The sequence below is a fragment of the Chlorocebus sabaeus genome, chromosome 5 (assembly GCF_047675955.1).
Source record: "Chlorocebus sabaeus isolate Y175 chromosome 5, mChlSab1.0.hap1, whole genome shotgun sequence".
NCBI lineage: Eukaryota > Metazoa > Chordata > Mammalia > Primates > Cercopithecidae > Chlorocebus > Chlorocebus sabaeus.
The window spans coordinates 22854985-22882953 of record NC_132908.1 but is presented as its reverse complement, the minus strand read 5'-3'; the positions used below and the strand labels follow the sequence as shown (position 1 = coordinate 22882953).

At 44.5% G+C, this 27969-nt stretch overlaps 1 protein-coding gene across 5 annotated transcripts in view; it reads left to right on the top strand.

Moving 5' to 3' along the window:
* Nucleotides 1-27969, top strand: part of ARHGAP17 (Rho GTPase activating protein 17) — a 98379-nt gene that overhangs the window by 63746 nt on the left and 6664 nt on the right. For 2 of the 5 annotated variants that reach the window (XM_007988200.3, XM_037989734.2), the window contains exons 12-20: nucleotides 394-475; nucleotides 3589-3669; nucleotides 5488-5601; nucleotides 8895-8986; nucleotides 11050-11206; nucleotides 13916-14149; nucleotides 17850-18019; nucleotides 22425-23045; nucleotides 26086-26134. In XM_007988200.3, the coding sequence (XP_007986391.3) occupies nucleotides 394-475; nucleotides 3589-3669; nucleotides 5488-5601; nucleotides 8895-8986; nucleotides 11050-11206; nucleotides 13916-14149; nucleotides 17850-18019; nucleotides 22425-23045; nucleotides 26086-26093 (1559 nt within the window). In that variant the 3' untranslated portion in view covers nucleotides 26094-26134. Of the gene's footprint in view, nucleotides 1-393; nucleotides 476-3588; nucleotides 3670-5487; nucleotides 5602-8894; nucleotides 8987-11049; nucleotides 11207-13915; nucleotides 14150-17849; nucleotides 18020-22424; nucleotides 23046-24185; nucleotides 26066-26085; nucleotides 26135-27969 lie in introns of those variants that run through there. The other 3 variants (XM_007988190.3, XM_007988160.3, XM_007988210.3) reach the window with 3 other exon arrangements.

Below are 27969 nucleotides of genomic sequence, written 5' to 3'. Positions count from 1 at the left end.
CTTCTTTACTCCTTTTTATTTTTCTATTTTCTTGATGATTAAAGGAGGAAGTAGCTTATAATGCAAATATTTGGAGACATACTTGTATTTTCTTCCCATCTTTCACAGTCTCCCCCCACCAAATTCATATCTACCCAGAGAAATTATGTCTATTAAGGGAATGACTTTAAAACTAAATTTATTGGTAATTAATCTCTTAAAACTTTGTTTTTGCAAGAGATTGAATTTGTCTTTTGAACATTTTAGTCTCTAACCACTCTTGCCAACTTAACGATTTGTTGTATACACCTTGGAAGATTGTAATTGAGATCATTTCGATCTGCAAAATAATATGTCCCAAGATTCTTAGCCTTACTCCTTTTTCATACTCAAAGAGAGTGTTAATGATTTCAGGTGCTTTAAAATCCTATTTACGGGAATTGCCTGAACCTTTGATGACTTTTAATCTGTATGAAGAATGGACACAAATTGCAAGGTAAGTTTAAAGAAACACAGAGTTGTAAAGGGAATGATGTGATATTGTGCTCTATTTGTAAATCATTTTATTCTCAGGGGTCATAACATTAAAATAGCATATTTGTTAAATAATACATGTCTCAGCTCTTATTTATGTTTAGAATAAAAATATCGAGTAATGTAATTATCAGTGTAGGGAAGTCACCACTTAGGCATTGGTTTAAATTTGTGTTACGTGGATGAAGACGTAGAGTGGTATCCATATTAATGGATTTGCAAATTTCTAGCCCCCTTTATGTTGAAGAAAGCCCTGTAACTGGGGATACAGGTCATACTGACCCGTGGCAGTGTACCTTTTGAGCTGTATGCAAACTTACCTGTGCAATGATACAATTGGCCTTTAAACAGCATGGGGATTAGGAGCAGTGATACACTACGTAATTGCAAATTCAAGTAATACTTTTAACTCCCTCAAAACAACTAATAGCATACTGTTGACTGGAAGCCTTACTGATAACGTAGTCAATTAACACATATTTTGTATGTTGTATGTATTATATACTGTATTCTTACAATAGAGTAAGCTAGAGAAGAAGTACTATTAAGAAAATTGTGGCCGGGCGCGGTGGCTCAAGCCTGTAATCCCAGCACTTTGGGAGGTCGAGGCGGGCGGATCACGAGGTCAGGAGATCGAGACCATCCTGGCTAACCCGGTGAAACCACGTCTCTACTAAAAAATACAAAAAAAAAAACTAGCCGGGCGAGGTGGCGGGCGCCTGTAGTCCCAGTTGCTCAGGAGGCTGAGGCAGGAGAATGGCGTGAACCCAGGAGGTGGAGCTTGCAGTGAGCTGAAATCCGGCTACTGCACTCCAGCCTGGGCGACAGAGCGAGACTCCGTCTCAAAAAAAAAAAAAAAAGGAAAGAAAATTGTAAGGAGGAGACAATCTGTTTATTATTCATTAAAGAGGAGTGGATCATCTTAAAGGTCTTCATCCTTGTTGTCTTCATGTTGAGTAGGTTGAGGAAGTAGAGAAAGTGAAGGTGTTGGTCTTGCTGTTTCAGTTCATCTGTGAGTTTTTCACAGATCTCCAGGAATTTTCCTATATGTTTATTGAAAAAATTGCATATAAGTGGATCCTGTGTTGTCAGCTGTATAATGATGACATTAATATTTACTGAGCATTTTCTTGTGCTCAGTACTGTGCTCATCTTTGTAGCTATTACCTCCTGTAATCTTTAACATTATAAAAGGCAGATGATGATGTGATCCACATTTTACAGAGAGGAAACCGAAAAGGGAACAGGGCCAGGATAGTAGCAAGTAATTGGCAGAGCTAGAATTCAAACCAGACGCCCAAATGCTATGTTTCTCTTCTTTGTCCCTTTCCCTCCACCCTCAGCTTCAGTCTGTCTAGGAACAGTTGATTTTAAGCAGGACAGCTTTGTTTTAAAATCCTAGAGGCTTCTGCTTGGCTGGCCAGCCCACCTCCTCGTCTTTTTTCTCATGGTACTGACTCCCCTCCTCTCCAGAGTGCCTACTCCTCACCACTAAGGGAAGAGGAGCAAATGTCACCTCTGTTCTGTCCTCTTCCCCGTCTGCGGACACTGCCCCTGTTCCCCTCAGGCAGGCCATGATCAAATAAGAGCCACTTATTTCTGATCAGTTACACTTCAGTGGATGTGAGTCCATCACTCGTCTCTTTAACCAGGTTTTGCATTTGAGCTTTTCTTTTCTTTTTCCTTTCTTTTTTTTTAGATGGAGTCCTACTCTGTTGCCCAGGCTGGAGTACAGTGGCACAGTCTAGAGTCACTGCAACCTCCACCTCCCTAGTTCAAGTAATTCGCCTGCCGCAGGCTCCCAAGTAGCTGGGATTACAGGTGCCCGCCACCATGCCTGGCTAATTTTTTTGTATTTTTATTAGAGACGGGGTTTCACCATGTTGGCCAGACTGGTGTCGAACTCCTGACCTCAGGCAATCCGCCTGCCTCGGCCTCCCAAACTGCTGGGATTACAGGCATGAGCCACTGTGCTCAGCCACATTTGAGCTTTTCTCTATAACTGTGAAATGAGAGACTTTGTCCCTGGTAGATGGTGAGGTGTTCAAGTTCAGAGACAAGTTCTTAGTCATCACATGTCTTTGGAACCCTGCCTGGGGACCAGCCTACTGTCGGTATTAATGTTTATGGGACAGAATTCAGTGGAATCCAACATCAGTGTTAGGTGAAGGAGAGTTGTGGGATTTCTTTTATTGGGTAGCCTAGAAATAAAAGATTTCTTTGTTTATTACAAGGAAATAAACTTGTAAAAGAAGATGTCTGTCTGTTGGTATATTGATTCTATAGTTGAGAGTTGTCAACATGGTGGGCTTCCATCCCAGTAACACATCGACTGGCCTCTAAAGTGTAATTATGTTTAATCCCTGTCCGTACTCTCCAGAATGGTTCCATTCTGGAGGATGTTTCAAGTTCAAAGTGGTGTTATGGAGGCCTCTCTATCACTCTTGGTCCCTAGACAGCAGAGTAGGCCGTGCTCTGCAGGCTCCTCCCTGCCCCTTTTTTTATGTCTCTGCAAGTTTGTACATTGCGCCCGTGGAGGGCAAGAGCTCTTACAGTTGCTTCACAACAGAAATGGGCTGCTTGGTGTGTAGCCGGTGTGCAGTATTGCAAGCGAGGAAAGGCCCAGAAGTCTGGGTGCCTGGGAGCTCAGCCCCCTGATCTGTGGCCGGGCTGCTTGAGGGTAAGAGAATTTGGGCTCCATGAAGCTATACATCAGTACACACTTTTTCTAGACAGATTTTTCAGTAGTGTCTTGCCTCTTATGTGCCAAGCGTTGGTGGAGGTGGTTTTGCCACAAAACCACCTCAAAATCGTTCAGCAGACGCCTAAAATTGTTCAGCAGAATCAGCACTTACCCTGTTTTGCACATCCAGAGATTGAAGGTTAACCAACTGCTCAGAGTTAAACAGTTAATTGGTATTTGACTCTAAATCTGTTTATTTCCATAGTCTGGGCTGTTTTCCAAGTGTGCTTTCTCTGTCAAAATGGAGGCCTCACTTTTAATATAGCATATTAATAGGGTATTACTAATCGGTGTTTTAATAAGTTGTTATACTTAAAAGTTTTTTTTCTCAGTGTGCAGGATCAAGACAAAAAACTTCAAGACTTGTGGAGAACATGTCAGAAGTTGCCACCACAAAATTTTGTTAACTTTAGGTATGTATGATTGAGCTACAGTGACTCTGGAATAAGGATAGGTTTAGTGTCCCACAGAGAAGTCATTTAATTCAGGCATACTTGGCACATTAAAAAACGACAACAACAACGAAAAACACATCACTTTGGAGGGTAACTTGGGGCTACTGGGAATGGGATTTCAGGTATATTATGATGAATCTGAAGCATCGGTATCATGCCTGACATTAATACATAAGTTGGCTTATCATTTTCCCACTACAGCTATTAGCAATAAATTTCTTGTGAAAAGTTTGAGTGACTGTATGTTGGGTTTGGAGTCCAAATCGTCCAGTATGTTAAAGGCAAAATTAATCAATAGTTGTACATTCTGTAATGTCTTTTATATATGCTACTTAATTTATTTTAAAGTATAAATCATCTTACTAAATAAAATTTCAAGGAATGGAGATTATATATTACTTTGTGGAATAACTGTGGTTTTAAGAAAATTTACCATGGGACAAAATTTCCGTAATGTAACTTCTGTTTTCCTTTTGACTTAATATGTAACTTTGAACAAGTATAGAGAAAAGGAAAAAGTGGCCCCTGGGAATAAAGTCACTCAAAACCAAACAAGAAAAATTTTCTGGGAGGACTTTGTAGAACATTTTCTTTGTTTGGTTTTGAGTGACATTAAGTGACCAACCAAAATACTTTACAGGTGATATGTCTAGAATGTTACTTGTCCTTAAATTCAGCCTTGGGCTCTGCCACTAAGCTAAGCTACGTACTCCCTTTTAAATATTCCCTTTGATTAATTTAACTCACCCAGCTTGGAGTTACAGATCCTCTTCCTGTATTCAGTGTATGTGGTGAGAACTCAGTACTTCTTAGTATGTTGGGAGATGGGCTCTTTATTTTGTTAATTTTATTCTGTAATTGTTACTAATTGATTTTTGAATAGGGAGCACATTCCCTTGGTTCAAAATTCAAAATTCAAAAGGTATGCAATGAAAAATCTCTCTCGTGTTCCCATACCCCAGCCACCCAGTTCCTCTCCTGAGATGCATCTGGTGTTTACAGTTTCTTATATATCCTCTCAGCAAGAGTTGATGTAGACGTAAGCAAATACATTCATGTGTACATACTTGCCTACATATTTTTTCTCTCACACCCCCTTCTTTAAAAAACTAAATGGTAGTGTATATTGTATACCTCATTCTCCCCCTCACCTTTTTTGCTTGACATCTTAAGATATTTGTTTAATACATCTTGGAGATTTTTCCTTCTCAGTACATTGTGTAATGATGGTTGCATAATCCTCCACTGTATGGATATACTGTGATTTATTTAACCAACTCCCTATTGATAGTCGGGTTGTTCTTACGTTTTTGCCTTTATACGACTGTACTTATGCATAAGCTATACATACATAGCTTATGTAATTGGATATTTTTATAATTCCAACATAAAGTATTTTCAAATACAGTTTCCTTTAAGCAATATAACTGTGTCTGTTTTTGTATTAAAAAATATTGAGCTCACTATTAACACATTATAACTTAGTAGAATAGATAGGACATAAAGGAGAAATTGATTTGAAATATATAGCCAATAGAGGTTCAGATCGCTGAGATTTATACTTAACCTATTTTCTTCTTCCAAGCCCTAATGAGTCTGTTATCTGAAGCAAAGAACACAAGAACTGTATAAAATGCTTCACCTGAGCCAGATTCTGATTTAGGAACTCTCTGCAGTTAGCACCTGAGCAACCTGGGATTGTGCACCTGGGCAGGAGGAGACTATTCCAGCAGCTATTTCAGAGGAGAAACCCTCCCCTTCTCTTTTGACCCCTAGATATTTGATCAAGTTCCTTGCAAAGCTTGCTCAGACCAGCGATGTGAATAAAATGACTCCCAGCAACATTGCGATTGTGTTAGGCCCTAACTTGTTATGGGCCAAAAATGAAGGGTAAGTCGTCTTCCTCTGTATCACATCCTTTGAATTTCTTCTTTCCCACCTGTCGGGATGCATAGAAGTGTAACTCGGGTTTCACATTCTCGGTTAAGATCAATTCGAGGTGTTCTGAAATTGCTTTTCTCATTCAGCCAATATTCTTGGAACACAGCTGTGAGCTGGGTGCTGTCCCAGCTGATGGTGACACAAAGATGTGTGAGGTATTGTCCCAGTTCTCAAAATGCCCCTGCTCTTAGGCAGTCAGATAGCTCAGTGGCTACAGTAGAGTGATAAGAAAAATACACATATCCGTGTGTGTGTATATGATATTGTAGGAGGGGTAGCACTTTACTTCTACCCTCTTAGGGTGTCTGGCTGGACCTGAGAACTAAATGGACGTAAGACAGGCTAACAGGAGAAAGCATACAGATTTTTACATTTTAATGCCCAGCAGAGAAGTCATTTAATTCACGCCTACTTAGCACATTAATAAAAAAAACACATCACTTTGGAGAGTAACCTGGGACTACTGGGAATGGGATTTCACGTATATTATGATGAATTAGAAGCATCAGTGTCATGTCTGACATTGGAGTTCCCATAGGAACATGAAGATCCAAAGAAGCAGTTAAGAGCCGAATGCTTATATATGAAGTTGGACGAAAAGTGAATTGTGAAAACAGGACCAGACAAAGGAGTGTGGGCTAGGGCAGTTAGTTATGGAGAAGTGACTAGGAAGATAAGGATTTGTTCAGCAAGGTTTGTTTATGGAGGTTTCCGTCAGCCTTGCCTTCCCATCCCTGGTGTTCGGAATGTTTCTTTCCTCCTGGTATGTGTAGGGAGGGCATCCTTCATGTGGGAGTTGATCTCCTGCTTTCAGGATGAAAAAGGAAGGTCGGATGTGTGTGATGATTTTCAAGTATCTTTAACTCAAAATAATCCTGTGCCTAAGGGGCATATTTTGGGATGGCATATTCTGCCCCCTTTATCAAGTATGACGGCAACAGAGGTAAAGAAACATAATTCAGGCTGAGGAGTCAGGGAAAGCCCTGGCTAGGGAATGGCCCTGGAGCTGTACCTTGATGAGTTAATAAGTTTCCTACAGCCAGGACCTGGATGGGCCAAGACACTGTTAAAACGGCCTGGTTCCCATCGTTTACGGGTGTGTCACATGGCCTCGTGAATCTTGAAGACAAAGAACATGAGGCTGTGACTGGGAAGGCCAGAGCCTTCAAGGTCCTCACACATCCTGCTGAGGTGTCTGGGACTTATTTTCTGGCTGGTGGGGAGTCATTCATTAAGGTTCCTAAGCAGAAGAATGTCTTGATTAAGTTGCACTTCGATAACTTTATTGGCATTGTGAAATATAGATTGAATAGAGGAGGGGTCGGGGGATCCGCTAGAAAGCTTCTGGGAAATTGCCACTCTGTTGGTGGCATTGTGATGATCTTATTTAGTAATCAGAAGTAACCTTTTGAATAGAGGATATAAGGGAGAAATTGATTAGAAATATATGGCAAATCGAGGTTGAATCATTGACATTTGTACTGTCGTCCTTGTGTTTGCAGATGAGGACACGGACTCTTAGAAGGAACAAGTAATTTGCTTAAGGTCACACACAGGGAACTGGTGTGCCCAGGTTCTGGGTACAGAGCCTGTGTCCTTATTAATCCTTATTAGCTTTCCAGTATTCTTCTAAAAGAAAAGTGGGAAAGGATGTGAGAGGACAGTTCCACCCTAATCCAGCAGGGTTCTAAGGCACACAGACTGATCAGACTTCGTGTGGGAGGAAGGCTGGGAAGGATCATTTACAGGCAGAGCTTCAATTTTAAACTGGAATTTGAAAGGAGTGAGAAATTTTACTTGGTCGGAAAGTGGGTGACAATGTTCTGGTGGGAAGAGAGGTCAGAGTGATAGAGGAGAGGTTTGAGGCAGTCAGACCTGGGATTGAGCTTGGGAACCCAGTGTCCTCATGTAGGCCTCATAATAGGTTGTTGTAAAAATTAAGCAAGATGAAGAACCTACAGCCTGGTAGGTGGCCAGAAAATGTCAGGCCTTTTGCAGGTGGTTTGCTTTTGTGATGTTCTGACTCCCAACTGAAACAGGAGCTTGGCAGCAGTGATAATAACTCTTACTTATTTTTTTCTTCTTTCTTTCTTATTTTTTTTATTTTTATTTTTTTTGAGACAAGGTCTCACTCTGTTCTCCAGGCTGGAGTGCAGTGGCGTGATCATGGCTCACTGCAGCCTCAGCCTCCTGGGCTCAGGCAATCCTCCCACCTTAGCCTCTCCAGTAGCTGGGAGTACAGATGTGCACCACCACACCTGGCCAATTTTTGCAGAGACGGGGTTTCACTATGTTGCCCAGGCTGGTCCTGAACTCCTGGCCTAACTGCCTCAGCCTCCCAAAGTACTGGGATTACAGGTGTGAGCCACTACGTCTGGCCTACTTATTTTCTTCTTTGTGAGCCTTGGCATCAGACACTGTTAACATCTGAACACTCATCTTGAGACTAGTCCACATATATGGCGACCTTAAGTGTGAGTGGGAGGCTCAGGTTTCAACATAATAAAAGGCACGCTGTACCAATGCATGTTCTTGGTGACATCATAAGCAAAATTGCTTTTTAGTGATCTTTAGTCTTAGAACATAGCTACCACCCATGTGTGATGCTGTTCCAGTGGGAAAGTGCAACCCTCATTCTAGACCAGTTTAAAACTGGCATTTGATACAGCAGTGGTGACTGACTGGTTTCACTGCCCCCCAGGGTCTGTGTGTAGTGGACACTGTGGTTGTTGTCACAGTGCAGATGAAGGAGCAGCCAAGCCAGAGTCATTTTTTCCTGGGTGATCACAGCCACGTTCATAGACCAGGACTATGTGAATTTGATCTTTTTTTTTTTGAGACGGAGTTTCACTCTGTCACCAGGCTGGAGTGCAGTGGCGTGATCTCAGCTCACTGCAACCTCCACCTTCCGGATTCAAGTGATTCTCCTGCCTCAGCCTCCCGAGTAGCTGGGACTACAGGCACGCACCACCACACCCGGCTAATTTTTGTATTTTTAGTAGAGACGGGGTTTCACCATGTTGGCCAGGATGGTCTCGATCTTTTGACCTTGTGATCTGCCTGCCTCAGCCTCCCAAAGTGCTGGGATTACAGGTGTGAACCACCACACCTAGCCAGTGAATTTGATTTTTGCATCTTTTAAATATTTTATCCTTTAAAAATAATTGAATTGCCCTGACACAACCAGCAGAAATTAGATGCTGCCCACGGGAAGTATTTTAATTTTGTGAACTTCTTTGCAGAACACTTGCTGAAATGGCAGCAGCCACATCCGTCCATGTGGTTGCAGTGATTGAACCCATCATTCAGCACGCCGACTGGTTCTTCCCTGAAGGTAATTCTCATTTCAGTTTCATTGACCGCCAAAGCAATGTGATAATCATACAAAAAAGTCTTCTTAAAGAAGAAAATACATCTGTAATCCTTCTTCATGATTATATAATTGGTTTCACATTTTTCATGTTTCTTTCCAGCCTTTGTTCATTACATTTGTATTTTGACATAATGGTAATCATATTGTATTGTCTTTCACTCAGTTTCACTAAAACATAGCTAGTCAGTGTACGTTGAATACCCACTAGGTGCCATATGTTTGCTGGTGAAGCATGCTGCCTTCCCTAGGGGAGCTCTGGCCACGGGAGAAGACAGCCACATGAACAGATAAATTCTAACACATGGTAAATTAGAAGATAGGTGGAGGGAGAAAGATTTCACAAACTCAGGTGCTGGGAAACGGAGCCAGAGATTGGTTTTTAGAAGAGGCGATGTTGAATATGCAGGCGGTTTTCACTTGGATTTGCCCATAGGTAGGAGATAAAGCAGAAAAGGTTGATCAGGGCCAGTTGGTGAAGGCCTGAGTTGGTTGTGTCAGGGAATTAGTATTTCATCCTGTTGGCAATAGATTTTCAAACTAGGTTTGTTGCAGTCCTGGGATCCACAGAGGTTTCCATGGCCCCCTTTGGGGATGCTGGCCAGGCAAGTGTTAGAACTCTGGATCCCCCACACCTACTTCCCCCAGAGCAGCCCTGCTGCCATGTCCCGTGGGGTGCAAGCCTCACGATACCCATCTTTTCTTCACCACTGTTTTGTCACCATCAAGAGTCATGCCTCATTCTTGTACGTTGCCCCTGGAAGATGGGATGGATGAATGAATGCTAGCATTCTGCTCAAGATTTTCTTTGAGGAAATGAGTCTTGCAAAAACTGCTAGAGGCAGTGTGAACTTGATGTTGCCTTTTTTTTTTTTTCCTGCAGTTGCAAGATTTAATAGAGTAAAAACAGAGCTCCCATACAAAGGGAGGGGACCCAAAGAGGGTAGCCGTTGCTGGCTCGAATGCCAGCAATGTTCATATCCTCGTCATTGTCCCTCCCACTGTGCTCTCAGGCAATAGATGATTGGCTCTTTCTTTACCTCCTCTTTTTGCCTAATTAGCAAATTTTAGTGAGCTCTCTTTACTACCTGATTGGTCGGGTGTGAGCTAAGTTACAAGCCCCATATTTAAAGGTAGATGCGGTCACCTTCCCAGCTAGGCTTAGGGATTCTTAGTCGGCCTAGGAAATCCAGCTAGTCCTCTCTCAGTCCCCCCTCTCAACAGGAAAACCCAAGTGCTGTTGGGGAGGTTGGCTGACGACCGCTCTAACTGCTTCCTGCTGCATTGGGGCATAGTAGGGCTTGTGCAGTTGAGATTTCCTTGGGAGGGGTGCCTTCAATGTCATTAACGTTATGTTGCCTTGTATTTCTATTTTATATCAAAGTGTAAATATCTTTTTTTGTTGTTGTTGTTTTGAGACGGAGTCTCGCTCTGTCACCCAGGCTGGGGTGCAGTGGCAAGATCTCGGCCCAATGCAACCTCTGCCTCCCAAGTTCAAGCAGTTCTTCTGCCTCAGCCTCCTGAGTAGCTGGGATTACAGGCATACATCACCACACCCAGCTAATTTTTTGTATTTTTAGTAGAGATGGGGTTTCACTTTCTTGGCCAGGCTGGTCTTGAACTCCTGACCTCAAGTGATCCTCCTGCCTCAGCCTCCCAAAGTGCTGGGATTGCAGTCGTGAGCCGCCATGCCCAGCTAAATATCTCTTTGAATGATTCAAATAAGTGATCTGTGTTCATCATCCTCTTCTGCATTCTAGATTTGTTTTTTTTTTCCACAAAGGAGAAAGCACAAAAGTTGTGTTACATATTCTGACCCATACTTCTTCCCCTGTCTTGTCCTCTTACGTTACTTCCCATTGGTTTGATGGACCATTCTTGTGACATGAGTGCCTGGAGCTTCCATTTTAAAATAGTGGGGACTGTGGACTGAAGAATGAGGTCCCCGTTCCAATGAGGGGTGTCCTAGAGCTCCCTCACCTGCTGTGCTCAGTGTCTCATGCACTTGTTTATTTTTCCTCTTGCAGAGGTGGAATTTAATGTATCGGAAGCATTTGTACCTCTCACCACCCCGAATTCTAATCACTCTTCCCACACTGGAAACGACTCTGACTCGGGGACCCTGGAGAGGAAGCGGCCTGCTAGCATGGCGGTGATGGAAGGAGACTTGATGAAGAAGGAAAGGTATGATTCGACCGTTCACTTCCAAACCAGCAGTAAATATGTTGTTAGACCCATGGTATCTGGTATCGCTCAGTGGACTTGGGATTTGAGAGTGGTCCCCATCCACCTGTGGCTGATGCCATCCAGATAGTTTCTGTAATTCTGCTGTAGGTCATTCCAAGCACTGATCTCCCCATAAAGTCAGTGTGTAAAGCTTGTCAGTTAACCTTTCTTCCACGTGTATTCCAGCTTAACTTGGTGGTGTACTTGGTAAACCCTGCAGTGGGACGGCATCATACACATGTTAAAATTGACCTAAATGTACTTGAGTGGGGGGAAATAGAAAGGAAAGTCAATTTGATAGTGTGGACTTTTGTCCAGAATTGAGTGTGAGAACACCCACCTGGCACAGTGAGTTGAGTGATTTGGTATTTAAGGAGACATATTTCTGGTGTAATAATGGCCCCACAATGGAAGCCAACCACTGAATTTGATGTTCATCGGGGAAAACCTCAGTATTTGCCACTTCTAGAAGAAAAAAAAATGGCAGTATTGAACTTAGTGAGAAGCAGTGTGTCTCTATATACTCTTTTCTATGGGCAATTCATGGGATTTTCAAGGGTAATTAAAACTATTTGTGATTTGTACCTTTAGATGCCAACCTGTCCCGTGTGTGATGAAATGCCACTGTAGTCACTAGGAATGCTAACAGTTAAGAGGCCTGTTGGAAGTAATATGCTTGTCTTGGTATATGAAACAATATTACTAGAAATAGTTTTACATTAAAACAAAATAACAAACTCTTATTTTAATTGCTTAATCTTATAGTGAGGTGTGCTGTTTATTTGTTTCTTGTTCTTTGTTTTGCGCTTTTTACCCCTAGCAAAGGAGAATGCATTATTCTGTCCGTATTCTGTCCATCCAAAATCCACATTTATTCTATGTGACATATTACCTCTCTGAACCCTCGTGCATACATTCATTAGTATTTCCTGATGACAAACTCTACCCGTAACAAAATTAGCCTTCATATATTTTAAGTTACAGAAAACAGTGCATGAGTCTAGTTAGCACATGGCAGACAATTCTCAGTTACCTGCCTTGTGTATTCTCCCTGCCAGCTGAGCCAGTAAGCACAAGCTCAGGAAGCCAGGCATCTTTTTACTCTCTGAACTGAAAGAAAAAGTTGCTAAGTTCATAGATCAATGGGCTTAAGTGAAAAGTCAGCCTTCCTTCCACCCTATCCTCCAGCCACATCCAGCCACCATTCCCTTCCTCAAAGCAACAGTTTTTTCCAGTCTTTTTATTTTTTGTTTTTTTGAGACAGGGTTATGTGCCCAGGCTGGAGTGCAGTGGTATGATCATGGCTTACAGCAGCCTTGACCTCCTGGGCTTAAGCAGCTCTCCCACCTCAGCCACTTGACAGGCACGCACCACCTCACCCAGCTAATTTTCTAAAAAAAGTTTTTTGTAGAGACAGGGCCTCACAATGTTTCCCAGACTGGTCTTGAATTTCCAAGCTAAAGCAATCCTCCCGCCTTGTCCTCCCAAAGTGCTAGGATTACAGGTGTGAGCCCCCGCGCCCAGCTTTTCCAGCCTTGTGTGTCTTTCAGATATAGTATTTGCATATGCACATAGAGTTGTTTCTACATCTCATCTCAGTTAAGAGGCAGTGTGGTGTGATAACCTTATACTACCATTGGTAGGCCTTCTGGGCTTGACTTCTGTTTCATTCCCCAAAAACAGATTTGAGATGGGAACTAGGAAGTATGGAAATGGGCCGGACGTGGTGACTTATGCCTGTAATCCCAGCACTTTGAGAGACCAAGGCAGGAGGATTACTTGAGGCCAGGAGTTTGAGAGCCTGGGCAATGTAGTGAGACCCCATCTCTAAAAAAAAAAAAAAAAAAATTTTTTTTTTTTTTTGGCTGGGTGCAGTGGCTCACGCCTGTAATCCCAGCACTTTGGGAGGCCGAGGCGGGCAGATCACAAGGTGAGGAGATCGAGACCATGCTGGCTAATACGGTGAAACCCCATCTCTACTAAAAAATACAAAAAATTAGCCAGGCGTGGTGGTGGGCACCTGTAGTCCCAGCTACTCGGGAGACTGAGGCGGGAGAACGGCATGAACCCAGGAGGCGGAGCTTGCAGTGAGCCGAGATCGCGCCACTGCACTCCAACCTGGGTGACAGAGCAAGACTCCGTTTCAAAAAAAAAAAAAATTTTTTTTATATCCCAGTATGGTGATGTGTGCCAGTAGTCCAAGCTGCCTCCAGAGGCTGAGGCTGGAGGATGGTTTGAGCCCAGGAGTCTGACACTGTAGTGAGCTATGATTGCTCCACTGGAGTGCCAAGCACTCCAGCCTGGGTGGTGGAGTGAGACCTCGTGTCTAAAGGGGGGAAAATAAAAGCAGAGGAAGTATGGGGATAAACACAGTAACATGGTGTCATTCAAGATGAGGCCTGCCTGTTTGCTTTTAGCTGCTCACACCCAAATTGATCAAAGACTTTGAACAGTACCAGGGTCATTGGCTTTGCTCAGGCTCAAAGCCAAGTGGAGTTGCTTGCCTTGGTATCAGGGGTGGCCATTAGTCTGGTTCTTGCCGCTTCATGCATGCTGGGCAACTTGGGTGGCTGTTCACATGTGTGGTTTTAACACATGTGGACCAATGGGCTTCTGTCTCAGTAGTCTGCTCGCATGGTGTGTTGACTGTTTCTTCTCTCTGTGTAGCTTTGGTGTGAAGCTTATGGACTTCCAGGCCCACCGGCGGGGTGGCACTCTAAATAGAAAGCACATATCCCCTGCTTTCCAGCCGCCACTCCCGCCCACAGATGGCAGCACCGTGGCGCCCGCTGGCCCAGAGCCCCCTCCCCAGAGCTCTAGGGCTGAAAGCAGCTCTGGGGGTGGGACTGTCCCCTCCTCTGCGGGCATACTGGAGCAGGGGCCGAGCCCAGGTGACGGCAGGTAAGGAGGCCGACTTCTGCTGGCAGTGGAGGCTGGACGCCCCAACCTACTTGCAGGTGGTGGCCTTTGGGCACGGCATCCACGCCCCAAAGAACTGCTCCAGCATGGAGTGAACAGATTTGCTTTCACTCCTCTGGTTGGCAAAAGACTGAAAAAAAGACTATGAATGGCTCGCTTCTTTTTATGTTTTCCAAAGAAAGCAACATTGGTTTGCATTCTTTGCCACACTGCTTTGGTGCTGGAAACCGGAAGGCAGTGGGTGTCTCCTAGTGTGTTAAGCCTCTGTCACCTGTTTGATGTACACTCTCAGCATTTATGTACTATCTGTTCGTTGTCATCCAGTGTGCTAACCAGGAAGCATTTGAATGTGGCAAGTTAGTTAAATTTTAGTATTCCTGGTATTTATTCACTCATTCATTGATTGATTCAGTCAGACAGATTGACCGAGTCACTGATAGGTGCTGGGCACACGAGGTGACTGAGACTTCACACCCCCAGATTTCAGTCTTGTAGGGCAGTTGATCCATGAGTCCAAGGTGGAAAATAAGATGGTAGCTTTTCTTTTTTCTTTTCTTTTTTTTTCCGAGACTGTGTCTTGCTCTGTTGCCCAGGCTGGAGTGCAGTGGCATGATCGTAGCTCACTGCACCCTCCGCCTCCTAGGCCCAAGCAATCCTCCTACCTAAGCCTGCCAAGTAGCTGGGATTACAGGCGCTTGTCACCATGCCCAGCTAATTTTTTTTATTTTTTTGTAAAGATAGGGTAAACATAGATGCCCTAGGTTGCCCAGGCTGATCTCGAACTCCTGGCCTCAAGTGATCTTCCTGCCTCAGCCTTCGAAAATAGTGGAATTACAGGCATGAGCCACCATGCCTGCCTGGTAGATTTTCTTAAAAGTCTCTTTTAGTTGCTTAACCTTTAGATTAGCCACCTGGAGTGGGCTGCAAATGGATAGCAACTTTTAAGAAAAGGCACCTTGAACCTGAGTTTTGTTTTTGTTTTTGTTTTTGAGACAGAGTCCCACTCTGTCGCCTGGGCTGGAGTGCAACCAGATCTTGGGTCACTGCAGCCTCCCCTCCTGGGTTCAAGTGATTCTCTTGCCTCAGCCTCCCAAGTAGCTGGGATTACAGGCACACACCACCATGCCCGGCTAATTTTTTTGTATTTTTAGTAAAGACGGGGTTTCACCATGTTGGTCAGGCTGGTCTCAAACTCCTGACCTCAGGTGATCCACCTGCCTCGGCCTCCCAAAATGCTGGGATTACAGGTGTGAGCCACTGCATCCGGCCAGAACTTGAGATTTTTATTTAATTGACATTAATTCAGTTCTCCACACTGATCCAGGCAGATAACCACCAGAGGCTACTTCAGGTGGCATCCCTTGTGGTTTGGAACTGACCACTGCTTAGCTCTGCACACGTGTGCCAAAATTTTTGTTGTCATGTGTTCTGCATTGGCCATCCACAACACACCGAATGATCACATATGAAGTAAAATAAATGTGCAGAGAACAAGGACAGGTCGTTTATCCACACATTTATTTCCCACGCAGAGTGATGAATTTGCCTGGGAAGAACTCCTTTCTCATCATCCTTGGGATGAGCAAGGGAGAGCCTCGTTGTGTGTGAAGCTGCTCATGAGATAGGAATCTTGTTTCACCATTTAAACTGAATGCTGAATGCTTTGTGCATTCCTAAATTCCATTTTCCTCACCTTGGGAAAGTTTACTTTGGCATTAAAAAAAGTTAAGACTTCAGACTTCATAGGGCTTCCCATGCATGTCATAGGCTCCACGTTAGCTTGTCAATAATTGTACCCCATGTGTATACTTGTTTTGGTTTAAATTGTTTTGTTTGAAGGGAAAAAGTCTAAGCAAATTCACTTATTTTCTTTTTCTTGTTTTTGTTTTTTATTTTTATTTATTTATTTTTTTGAGACGAAGTCTCACTCTGTTGCCCAGGCTGGAAAGCAGTGGTGCAGTCTCGGCTCACTGCAACCTCCGCCTCCTGGGTTCAAATGATTCTCCTGCCTCAGCCTCCGGAGTAGCTGGAATTACAGGCACGCACCACAATGCCCGGCTAATTTTTGTGTTTTCAGTAGAGATGGGGTTTCACCATGTTTGCCAGGCTGGTCGCAATCTCCTGACCTCAAGTGATCCACCCGCCTTGGCCTCCCAAAGTGCTGGGATTACAGGCGTGAGCTACTGCCCCGGCCTGTTTTTTGTTTTGTTTTATTTTTCAGACAGGGTCTTGCTCTGTCACCCACACCGGAGGGCAGTGGCGTGATCATGGCTCACCACAGCCTTTTAATCTCCCAGGCTCAAGCAACGTTCCCACCTCAGCCTCCCAGCTGGGACTATACTCGTGCACCCCCATGCCCTGCTAATTTTTAAAATTTTTTGTCGTAACAAGGTCTCACTGTGTTGCCCAGGCTGGTCTTGAATCCTGGTCTCAAGCAATCCTCTGTCCTCCGCCTGCCAAAGTGCTGGGATTATAGGCATGAGCCACCACGCCCAGCCAATTTACATATTTTCATTTCCTTGTGACATTCAATTTGTTTAATCAAGGCTAAATGTATTGTTTAAGACCATGATTAGTCTTAACGCAGAAGGACAAATGGAATGTCAGTCATTTTGCTTTTTTTTTTTTGAGACAGGATCTCGCTCTGTCCCCTAGGCTGGAGTGCAGTGGCATGATCTTGACTCACGGCAACCTCCACCTCCTGAGTTCAAGTGATTCTCCCACCTCAGCCTCTAGAGTAGCTGGGACTACAGGCGTGAGCCACCACACCTGGCTAATATTTGCATTTTTAGTAGAGACGGGGTTTCACCATGTTGGCCAGGCTGGTCTCGAACTCCTGACCTCAAGTGATCCACCGGCCTCAGCCTCCCAAAGTGCTGGCATTATAGGCATGAGTCACTGTGCCCGGCCTGCTCTTTATTTTTTTATACTGTATTCTGTAGGTATTTTAATGTACGTTACACTAATGTTATTCACTCTTGACAAAATGGAGCTTTAATGTTTGGTATAAAAAGTTCTGGGCCAGGAAACAGGAAGCCTGAGTTCTGATCTCTATCCTGCTGCTACCAACTCTGGACTTCGAGTAGTCATTTAGCCTCTGAGTTCTCCTTCAGTTCAAGTTATTGATAATAATAAGCCCTTTATCATTTAGAGTCTTATTTTACCGTGGCTTTTGCTTAATTTTGTATAGTATACATGTCAACATCTAAAAGCCCTTTCATGATATTAATAGTACTGCCCAATTTAAGTGCAAACACAGTAGAGCTGAAAACTCCGCATTGCTTGCTTTGAAATGATCTCTCTCATGATACTGGAGTGGCAGAGTCGTTGGAGTCCAGTCTAATGCAATGAATCTCATAAAATAAATAGTCCTATAGTCCCAGCTACTCAGGATGCTGAGGCAGGAGGATTGCTTGAGTCTGGAAATTTGAGACCAACCTGGGCAACATAGCAAGATCCCATCTCTTTAAAAAAAAAAGACACCAAGTATACATTAGCTCTTTATATGGCACCAAGTGCAACACTAACTTTATAAGCCCAGTGCGAGCTAGTTAGAATTTCAGATCCTTTTCCTTCCTGCCGAAGTGAAAACTCTGCTTGGAATCTTATGTTTTATGTGCAGTATGTTCAGATTTTCTAGCTGGGATTGTCTGACGTCTAACTGGGCTTTTACTCTTCTTAGTCCTCCCAAACCCAAGGATCCTGCATCTGCAGCTGCGCCAGCACCAGGGAGAAACAACAGTCAGATAGCCTCTGGCCAAAACCAGGCCCAGGCAGCTGCCGGCTCCCACCAGCTCTCCCTGGGCCCACCTCACAGTGCTGCGGGGCCCAGCCCGCATACTCTGCGCCGAGGTAAGCAGCCACCCTCCTCCTTGCCCTCAGGGAAGGTTGTGCAGACCTCTGTAAGTTAGTGCGAGGATTCAGATGGTGAGGCTTGCGGCCAGATCTTTTCTATGTCTGTTGTAAAATGGCAAGCAGAAAATTCAGTCATTCAAGAGAGAAGTCATTAAAGAAAAAGGAAAAAATCGAGAACAGAAAAACAGACATTTAGCTTTTCCTTAGGCATGACAAAGCTTAACAAACAAAAAGTCAGTTCTGCAGAAATGCTCCCAGTTTCCTTGGTGTCCCAAGCCCTCACTCTGTTTGGAGACTACCACGGCCTCTGTACTTCTCAGGTTTGTGGGTCTGGGAGCCACTGTTGCCTCAGAATTGGGGTGAGAGCTTTCTAGGTCCTGATGAACGGAATGTGAACTGCTCCCACCTGTCTCCCCTGCAGTCCTCCAACCAGCAGCCAGGGGAGTTGCTTTAAAACTCCAAGCAGATCATGTCACCTGTTGATTAAACTCTTCAGTGGCTTCCATGCAAACTTCTCACCCTGGATTCTCTGCACTCTGGTGGGGCCTACCTCTGAGCCCAGAGCTTATGCTCCCCCCTCTCAACACACTCTGCTCTTGGTTCCTAGAATGAAGTAAGCCCATCCCCTCCTTAGGGCTTCCAGAACATTCTGTCCCATATCTTCACATGGTTTCTTCTTAACATTCAGGTCTCACCTCAAAAATCACTTCTTCCGGCTGGGTATGGTGGCTCACACCTATAATCCCAGCACTTTGGGAGGCTGAGGCAGGAAGATCTCTTGAGGCCAGGAGTTGGAGACCAATCTGGTCAATATAGTGAGAGCCCACCTCTACAAAAAATTTTTTTAAAATTATCTGGGTGTGGTGACACACACCTATAGTCCCAGCTACTCAGGAGGCTGAGGCAGGAGGATCTCTTGAGCCCAGGAGGTCGAGCCTGCAGTGAGCTATGATTGCACCACCACACTCCAGCCTGGACAACAGAGTGAGACCCCATCTCTAAAATAAAAAAGAGAGGCCAGGTGCAGTGGCTTACACCAGTAATCCCAGCACTTTGGGAGGCCAGGGTGGGCGGATCGCTTGAGCCAGGAGTTCAAGACCAGCCTGACCAACATGTTGAAACCCCATCTCTACTAAAAATACAAAAATTAGCCCGGTGTGGTGCTGCACGCCTGTGGTCCCAGCTACTCAAGAGGCTGAGGCAGGAGAATCACTTGAACCTGGGAGGCAGAGGTTGCAGTGAGCCAAGATTGTGCCACTGTACCCCAGCCTGGCCAACAGAGCAAGACTCCGTCTCAAAAAAAAAAGGATTAAATTCACTGTGTCTGTCTGTGAAAGCATGGTCTTTATGAAGCACGACACAAATGTAGGTGGAATTTCTACAAATTGTAGGCAGGGAGGCAGATTCGGGTCCACTTCTTGGTTGCAGACCCCCCACTTTATCCTTCTTAAGGCTGCCTCTCTGGGCCACCGTCATCTTATCAGGAGCTTAGCTGATCCTTGAGGGAGGTTAGTCTTCTGTACCTAGATTCCAGGTGTGACTCTGGTTTTGGGTTAAGAAGACTCTTTTCCTCGTAGCCACATTTGGAGTCTTTCCTGCTTCCCGAAATCACAGCTCCCAGGCTTCTTCGCAGGACGGGTTTGATTCTTTTTGCCTTACCCACCCCCTGCGCCTCTGAGGTGGTCTCAGACAAGGCCTCCCTTTCTCCCAGCCCCCTCCCCCGGACACTCTGCTCCCATGCTCCCGCTCCTCATCCTCTTCACACCCTTAAATGTCAGGAATGAACTTTTATTCAGTGTGAATTTACAATTATTATTGCTTAGAACAGAAAACTAGACTTTTTTTTTAAATGCTGATGGCATTCTGGAGTACAGCTAATGTAAGCTGGTTGGTGGTTTCTGAGTTCCAGGGTTGAAAGTTCCAGACCAGGCCGGGCACGGTGGCTCAAGCCTGTGATTCCAGCACTTTGGGAGGCCGAAACGGGCGGATCACGAGGTCAGGAGATCAAGGCCATCCTGGCTAACATGGTGAAACCCCATCTCTACTAAAAAAATACAAAAAGCTAGCTGGGCGAGGTGGCGGGTGCCTGTAGTCCCAGCTACTCTGGAGGCTGAGACAGGAGAATGGCATAAACCCGGGAGGTGGAGCTTGCAGTGGGCTGAGGTCCAGCCACTGCACTCCAGCCTGGGCGACAGAGCGAGACTCCATCTCAAAAGAAAAAAAAAAAAAAAAAATTCCAGACTAGTGTAGCAGAGTACACTTTATTTTTTCTTTCTTTTTCTTTCCTTTCTTATGTTTTTTAGAGGCAGGGTCTTGTTCTCTCACCCATGCTGGAATGCAGTGGCGTGATAATAGCTCACTGCATCCTTCAGCCACTGGACCCAAGTGATCCTCCCACTTTGGCCTCTCAAAGTGCTGGTACTACAGGCACATGCCACCATGCCTGGCTGCTTTGTTTATTTGTTTGTGGAGTCAGGATCTCACTATGTTGCCCAGGCTGGTCTTGAGTGATCTTCCTGCCTCAGCCAGTCAGAGTGCTGGGATTGCAGGCATGAGCCACCGAGACTTTACCCTTTTTAATCCTGAATTCTGGGACCTGTAAACAGGCAGCCGAGGAATAGAGGAAGGAGGATGAGGAAAAAGCATTCAGGGAGTCCACATGTCACGGGCAGGAGTCTCTGTTCTGCCCCTTACTAGCTGTGTGGCCTATTACCAAACACTGGCCCTCTTCAAGCCTCAGTTTTCTTCTCTGTGAAAATGGCGATAACAGAGCTTGCCCTACCATGAGCTTATGAGACTTGAATGAGATAATTTATATAAATTATAATGTGCATAATTTATGTAAAAGGCCTTACTTGGTACTAGTGATATGTGAACAGTGATACATGTTCATTTCTTTCCTTCATTTCCTTCTCTTTTTTCTTGGGGAACCAGTAGGATCTCAGCAGAGTTTGAAAAAGGCTGAAGTCTCTCCTTTCCCCCTACCCCTCCCAGCCCAAAACCAGAGCCCCAGATCTGTCGTTTTCCCTCCTGCCCTCCTCAGTACCAGGTTCCCTCCCTGATCTCAGCTGGTATAGGGAGGAGAGTGATGTGATTCAGCTCTCTTTAGAGAAATAATTCTAAGGCAACTCTTCCGCATTTATTCATGCTTTTGTCCAGGACATTATCTGTTAACTCACATGGTTCTGGAATTGATAGAAGTTCTGTTATTCGGACCAGTCAAACCAATCAAGCTCTCGAGGAGAAGGTGGCGTGGGGTCAGGGGTCATGTTACGTCGGGTGAACCAGTCCTGCTTGGTGGTGCCTCCTGGCTGTTCTTGTCTCTCTCTCTGTCTTCCCATGGGGACCTAACGAGGAGGCTGCTAAGCGGGCTGAGGGCAGCACTTCCGTGTTATTCGGGTGGCCTCTGTTAACAGTTTTCTTCTTGTTGAATTTTCAAAATGATAGACCTTTAAAGCCCTTTCAAACGTACAGAATGTACTTAATTTTTAAAATAAACTTGTTAGTTTGGAGTAATTTTGAATAGAAAAGTTGCAAAGATAATGCTGAGAGTTCCTGTATGCCCGTTACTCAGTTTCCCCTGTTGTTAATGTGTTACATGACCATGGTACCTTTACCCCAGCTCAGAAATCAACATTGGGCCAGTCCCCCCACCCCACCCCTGCTTTTTTTTTTTTCTTTTAAATGGTCTCGCTCTGTTGCCCAGGCTGGAGTTCAGTGGTGTGATTACAGCTCACTGCAGCCTTGGACTTCCCGGGCTCACGTGATCCTCCCACCTCAGCCTCATGAGTAGCTGGGATTACAGGCGAACACCACCACTCCCAACTAATTTTCTTATTTTTTGTAGAGATGGAGTTTTGCCATGTTGCCCAGGCTGGCCTTGAACTCCTGCGCTAAAGTGATCTGCCTGCTTTGGCCTCCCAAAGTGCTGAGATTACAGGCGTGAGCCACTGCACCTCGCGCTTCATTACCATTAACTAGACTCCACATTTTATTCAGATTTCCCTAGTTTTTCCACTCATGTCCATTTTCTGTCCCAGGATCTCATCCAGGAGCCCACATTGCATGTAGTCATCGTATCTTCTTAGTCTCCTTTGGTCTGTGACACGTTCTCCGTCTTTCTGTGCTTTTCTATGGCCTTGACGGTTTTGGAGAGTACTGGTCAGGCCTTTTGAAGAAAGGCCCTCAATTTGTGTTTGTCAGATGTTCTTCTGATGGTTAGACTCGGGTTATGGGTTTTGGGGAGGAAGACACAGTGTAGTGCCTCCCGACCACCTCTCATCAGAGGCACGTGGTGCTGTGGTTTATTACTGGCGGGGTTAAATTTGGGCTCCTGGCCAGGGTGGTGGTGGTTGCTGCCTCACTGTTCCTACTGAAAGGTATTTTTTCTCTCTTTGTGCAGCTGTTAAGAAACCCGCTCCAGCACCCCCGAAACCAGGCAACCCACCTCCTGGCCACCCCGGGAGCCAGAGTTCTTCAGGAACATCTCAGCATCCACCCAGTCTGTCACCAAAGCCACCCACCCGAAGCCCCTCTCCTCCCACTCAGCACACGGGCCAGCCTCCAGGCCAGCCCTCCGCCCCCTCCCAGCTCTCAGCACCCCGGAGGTACTCCAGCAGCCTGTCTCCAATCCAAGCTCCCAATCACCCGCCACCACAGCCCCCTACGCAGGCCACGCCGCTGATGCACACCAAGCCCAATAGCCAGGGCCCTCCCAACCCCATGGCATTGCCCAGTGAGCATGGACTTGAGCAGCCATCTCACACCCCTCCCCAAACTCCAACGCCCCCCAGTACTCCGCCCCTAGGAAAACAGAACCCCAGCCTGCCAGCTCCTCAGACCCTGGCAGGGGGTAACCTTGAGACTGCACAGCCACATGCTGGAACCTTACCGAGACCGAGACCAGTACCAAAGCCAAGGAACCGGCCCAGCGTGCCCCCACCCCCCCATCCTCCTGGTGTCCACTCAGCTGGGGACAGCAGCCTCACCAACGCAGCACCGACAGCTTCCAAGATAGTAACGGGTAAGTAGGACATCAATGCCCATATTTCCCTGTCTGCTCTACATTGCTTTTGTACTACTACATTTTATTTAAGCTTTGACTTATACCAGGCATCAGCAAACTGCACCTGCAAGCCAAACCTGTCCTGCAGCCAGTTTTTGTCATTAAAGTTTTATTGGAACACAGCTACAGCCATTCATTAACATATTGTCTGTGCCTGCATTGGTGCTAAAACAGCGGAGTTGGGTCGTCATGACCAGAGATCATATGGCCCACAAAGTTGGAAATATTTACTACCTGGTCCTTTAAGTTTGCCAACCCCTGACTTACAGTTGCTTGTGTGTTTAAGACCTATGTATGTTTACATTTTTCTAAACATAATGACTTTTAATCCAGGTGGAAGGTATTTTACAACACGAGCATGAACTCTCTTAGTGAATTCCTCATTAAAATGCTTAAACAGTACTTCTAAGTACTTCTAAGAGTGAAAATGTTCATATTAAGTACAGAATTTCAGGTATAACTTTAAAAAACATGATTTATGCCAAATTGAATGCTCCGAAAGGGAGATCTCAGGGTACAGTCATATCAGAGTGCTGGCCTCTAATGGCTTGGGAGGGAAGAGTGAAGAGTTTCCTATAGACCCAGTGGGAACCTGTTTTGAAGTGGTGGTGATTGTACAGGTTTTAGTGGACTACCTAATGGCATATTTTTAATAGTCTAGAACATGACCATTGTATTTAAGATTTCAAAAATATATCCATCCCAAATGCTCTAATTTATTATTTTATTTAAGGATGGATATGGGGTTTTCTACTGTGTTTTAAAAAATGGTAATTAGGGGCCTCAAATAATTTCTTACAGCAGCCCAGTTTAAATTGTTCTAAGTGGAGGCACTTTTGGAAAAGAAGCTGAAGTATACCTTTGGGCTTTCCAACCATATTGAGTGACTTTGCAGCTTAAAATGTGCCGAAGGTTTCCATTAATCCAAAGGGTGACGGTTAACTGATTCTAACAATATCTTTTAATAACTTTTTTCAGGAATTTAATACATAATTTGCACATGTTATAAATGGTTAATAACTTTTTTTCTGATGACATCAGAGCTTTTATTTTGAAAACAACACAGCCATGTTGGTTTGTTTGTTTGTTTCCCAATAGATGCCCTTCCTCGTGCCCTCACAGGTGGGGAAGGTGTCCAGGACTAAGGTCTGTAACGGCCCGAGCAGCTTGCCCCACAGCTCCACACGCTCCTGCGTAGCCATGTTTTGCATATGTGCTTTTGACTGTGTGCTCAGGAGCAACCTTTAGACCCTGTGCCCTGACAGCCAATGGGCCATCCCTTCTGTAGCATATAGACTTTTCTTTATTTTTATCAGAAGCACTTTGAGCTGCAGTGCTTCAAATTCAAGGAGTAGATGTCAGTAGATCAAGAGCCTGATTTTAAGCTGCTCTTGAAGAGTATCTTCTTTCTTAGGGGCCAGGCACAGTGGCTGGTGCCTGTAGTCCCAGTACTTTGAGTGGCTGAGGTAGGAGGATTGCTTGAGCCCAGGAGTTCGAGACTGCAGTGGTAGTGATTGTGTCACTGCTGGCTGCATTCCAGTCTGCATGACAGAGTGAGACCCTGTCTCTTTTAAAAAAAAAAAAAAAGGAATATCTTTGGTCTTTTTGGTGAGCCTCTTACCAGCAGTCTACTCTTCCCAGTGTGACTTACCTGTCACTGATGGGCTCACCGGCATCCAACCAAAGAGGACCCGGGCGCCGTCAGCACGGGAGGAAATTGTGTCCTTTGTGTCTTGAGCTTTAATTTAAAATTTTGTATCTTAAGTTAACTGCATGAAGCTTCTTAATTTGATATTTTAAATTCTCAAGGCCAAAAAATTAAAAAAATCTTCCCCCAAATACCCTACACAGAATTCTTTTAAATTCCTTTGCATTCTAGCATGCTTCCATTTTGCTTTCTTAAACCATATGAACTTTTTAAAAGGCACTGTGAGCTCATCTAAGTCTGCTGCTGGGTCTACATGTGGACAGCATAAGGCCCTCATTATGTGTACAGCTGCTTTAATCAGCTGACCTGAGCCTTACGCCTACTGTGGGGCCCTTAGCCGGAGTGCTCACAGCTTAGGTCTGAGTAAGACTTTCTGTAGGAACCAGAAGTGGAAAACCAGAGCATAGCCTTCAAAACAGGGAGGAGGCCCAGGCACGATTCCACAATTTCATGCTTGTGACACACCAAAATGTTATTCTCAGATATTTCCTTCTTTTTAAATGCGAGATTCCAAACCAGAATTATGCCTATTCTTTAATACCATTGTTACCTGGGGTATATTTATTCCAGAAGTTTACTTTATTGATCTGCTACAACACTGTAATGTACTGCTGTAATTATTAGATAAGTGAACTTTTACATTAAAAGTATGTTTCCCTAAGATATTAGCTATTTAAAAACCAATCTATGCTATGAGTTCTCCTAACTCAAGAAATTCCAGGTCACCACAGTTATCTTTATATTACAGAATTAACCTGTACTATCTTAAAATCCCCTGGCCTGCCATTGAAAGTGCACAGAAGGCCAACATTTAGAATTTTTGAATCTGCTAGTGTTGATCATACTGCTATTAACCATTCGTGGATATAGCCATTAGGTTTTTTCAAGGAGGAAGAAAATATAACTTCTTGGACAGGATGGTCCTTTATTGTGACATAATGTTTTCACTTAGAAAACTTTAGATGGACAAATTCCTGAAAACAGGTTATTCCTTTAGAATTGGATTAAGTTAGAGTTTTAAAGAGTTGGGTTAAGGCTCATGGGATTAATATAAATTCTTGGGGGAGATTATTGTTGCCAAGCAGGTTTGGCAGCCAACTTCTCACAGCTCAGCACCAGCACTGGAGGATGCCGGGATTCTGGCGTCGTTTTGAGTCTCCTGTTAATTGTGACTCTAGAGAGCAGTAAGAGTTTTAATTCCCATGGAAAAGAGTTTACATCTTGCTACTTTTGAAATAATAGATTTTAGCAAAGAGTATTCTAATTTAAACGTTTTATTAAATAATTTAGATGTATGACCTGCCATATTCAGTAAGAACTGAGATTGGAATATTTAATGGTAAGGAAAAGGCACCTGATTGGCCATTGCATTTTTGCTACTTGATGATCATATTTGTGCACTCACGCCTGTTACTAACCGGCCACCCTAACCCTGCCTGCTTGCGTCCCTACTAATAGTGCATGCACTGAAGGCCTGGCTTTGTTGATGCTTGCTGCAATCATTCGGAATACTAAGTGTGTGCCCAGATGTGGAATAGGTGGTCGGTCACAGGGCTGGCCTCGTTACTTCTTTAATTTCCGTTCTTTTCCATATTAGGCAAACGAGGTATAGTAGAAAGAATACACATCATGGAGTCGGACCTGATTGAATTAGAATTTTAGCTCTTGGTATAACATAGACCAGGCACAACCTGGCTATCTGTAAAGTGGTGACATCTGTCTAAAGTGTTGAAGATCAAATAAGAGAAAGTCCAAGGTTATTCCGATAGCCAGTTATAGTTCTTAATATACAGTGGATCTAAATGAAGGCTAGCTATTTATCTTCTTTTTTTTTTTGAGATGGAGTCTCGCTCTGTCGCCCAGGCTGGGGTGCAATGGCGCGATCTCGGCTCAAGCTCCGCCTCCCAGGTTAAAGCGCTTCTCCTGCCTCAGCCTCCTGAGTACCTGGGATTATAGGCTCCTGCCACCACATCTGGCTATTTTATTATTTTTAGTAGAGATGGGGCTTTACCATGTTGGCCAGGCTGGTCTCGAACTCCTGACCTTAGGTGATCGGCTACCTCAACCTCCCAAAGTGCTGGGATTGTAGGCATGAGCCACTGTGCCTGGCCTGCTATTTATCATTTTTATCTAGAAGAAAATAGTTTTAATCAGATTTCTATGTTAGATTCACATGTCAGGGTTTTAAAAACTCACCCGGATCCGGCCTTCTAGGACCCAAACAGAGGAGACTGGGGGTGGGACCCAGGTATCCATATTTTGATTCTGATGCATCACTTTTATTTTTGGATCTCAGTTCTTTCATGGGTTAAAAAGACAATGCTCTGCAGAAGGAGTTAACAAGTACATTCGTATAATATAGTGAGCCTGAGACTGTGAGGCGTTAGTCCACTGTACCACAGATAGAGCAAATCACTCACATAGTAGCCATAAGCCTAGACACTTTGCTGGCTAATTTCATAGTGTTTGCTTTTTAAACTCTCACCCTTCTTATGTCATAGAAGTAATGCCTTTTTAAAAATAAGCATGAGCCGGGGCGTAGGGGCTCACATCTGTAATCCCATCAGTTTGGGAGGAGGTGGGTGGATCACTTGAAGTCAGGAGTTCAAGACCAGCCTGGCCGACATGGAGAAACCCTGTCTCTACTAAAAATACAAAAAGTTAGCCAGGCGTTGTGGTGGGTGCCTGTAATCCCAGCTACTTGGGAGGCCAAGGCAGGAGAACTGCTTGAACCCGGGAGGTGGAGGTCGCAGTGAGCTGAGATCACACCACTGCACTCCAGCCTGGGTGACAGAGTGAGACTCTGTCTCAGATAAATAAAAATAAGCATGGATATTAAAACTCTTGAGAAATGAAAATAATAAGAAATCAACTATAGCTGTACAGTTGAAAAAGTCTGCCATTGATATTCTACTTCTTTTTATTATTATTATTATTTTTATATAGAGCCTCCCTCTGTTCCCTGGGCTGGAGTGCAGTGGTGCAATCTCGTCTCACTGCAAGCTCCGCCTCCTGGATTCACACCATTCTCCTGCCTCAGCCTCCCGAGTAGCTGGGACTACTGGCACCCGCCACCACACCCAGCTAATGTTTTGTATTTTTAGTAGAGACAGGGTTTCACCATGTTAGCCAAGATGGTCTCCATCTGCTGACCTCATGATCCACCCACCTCAT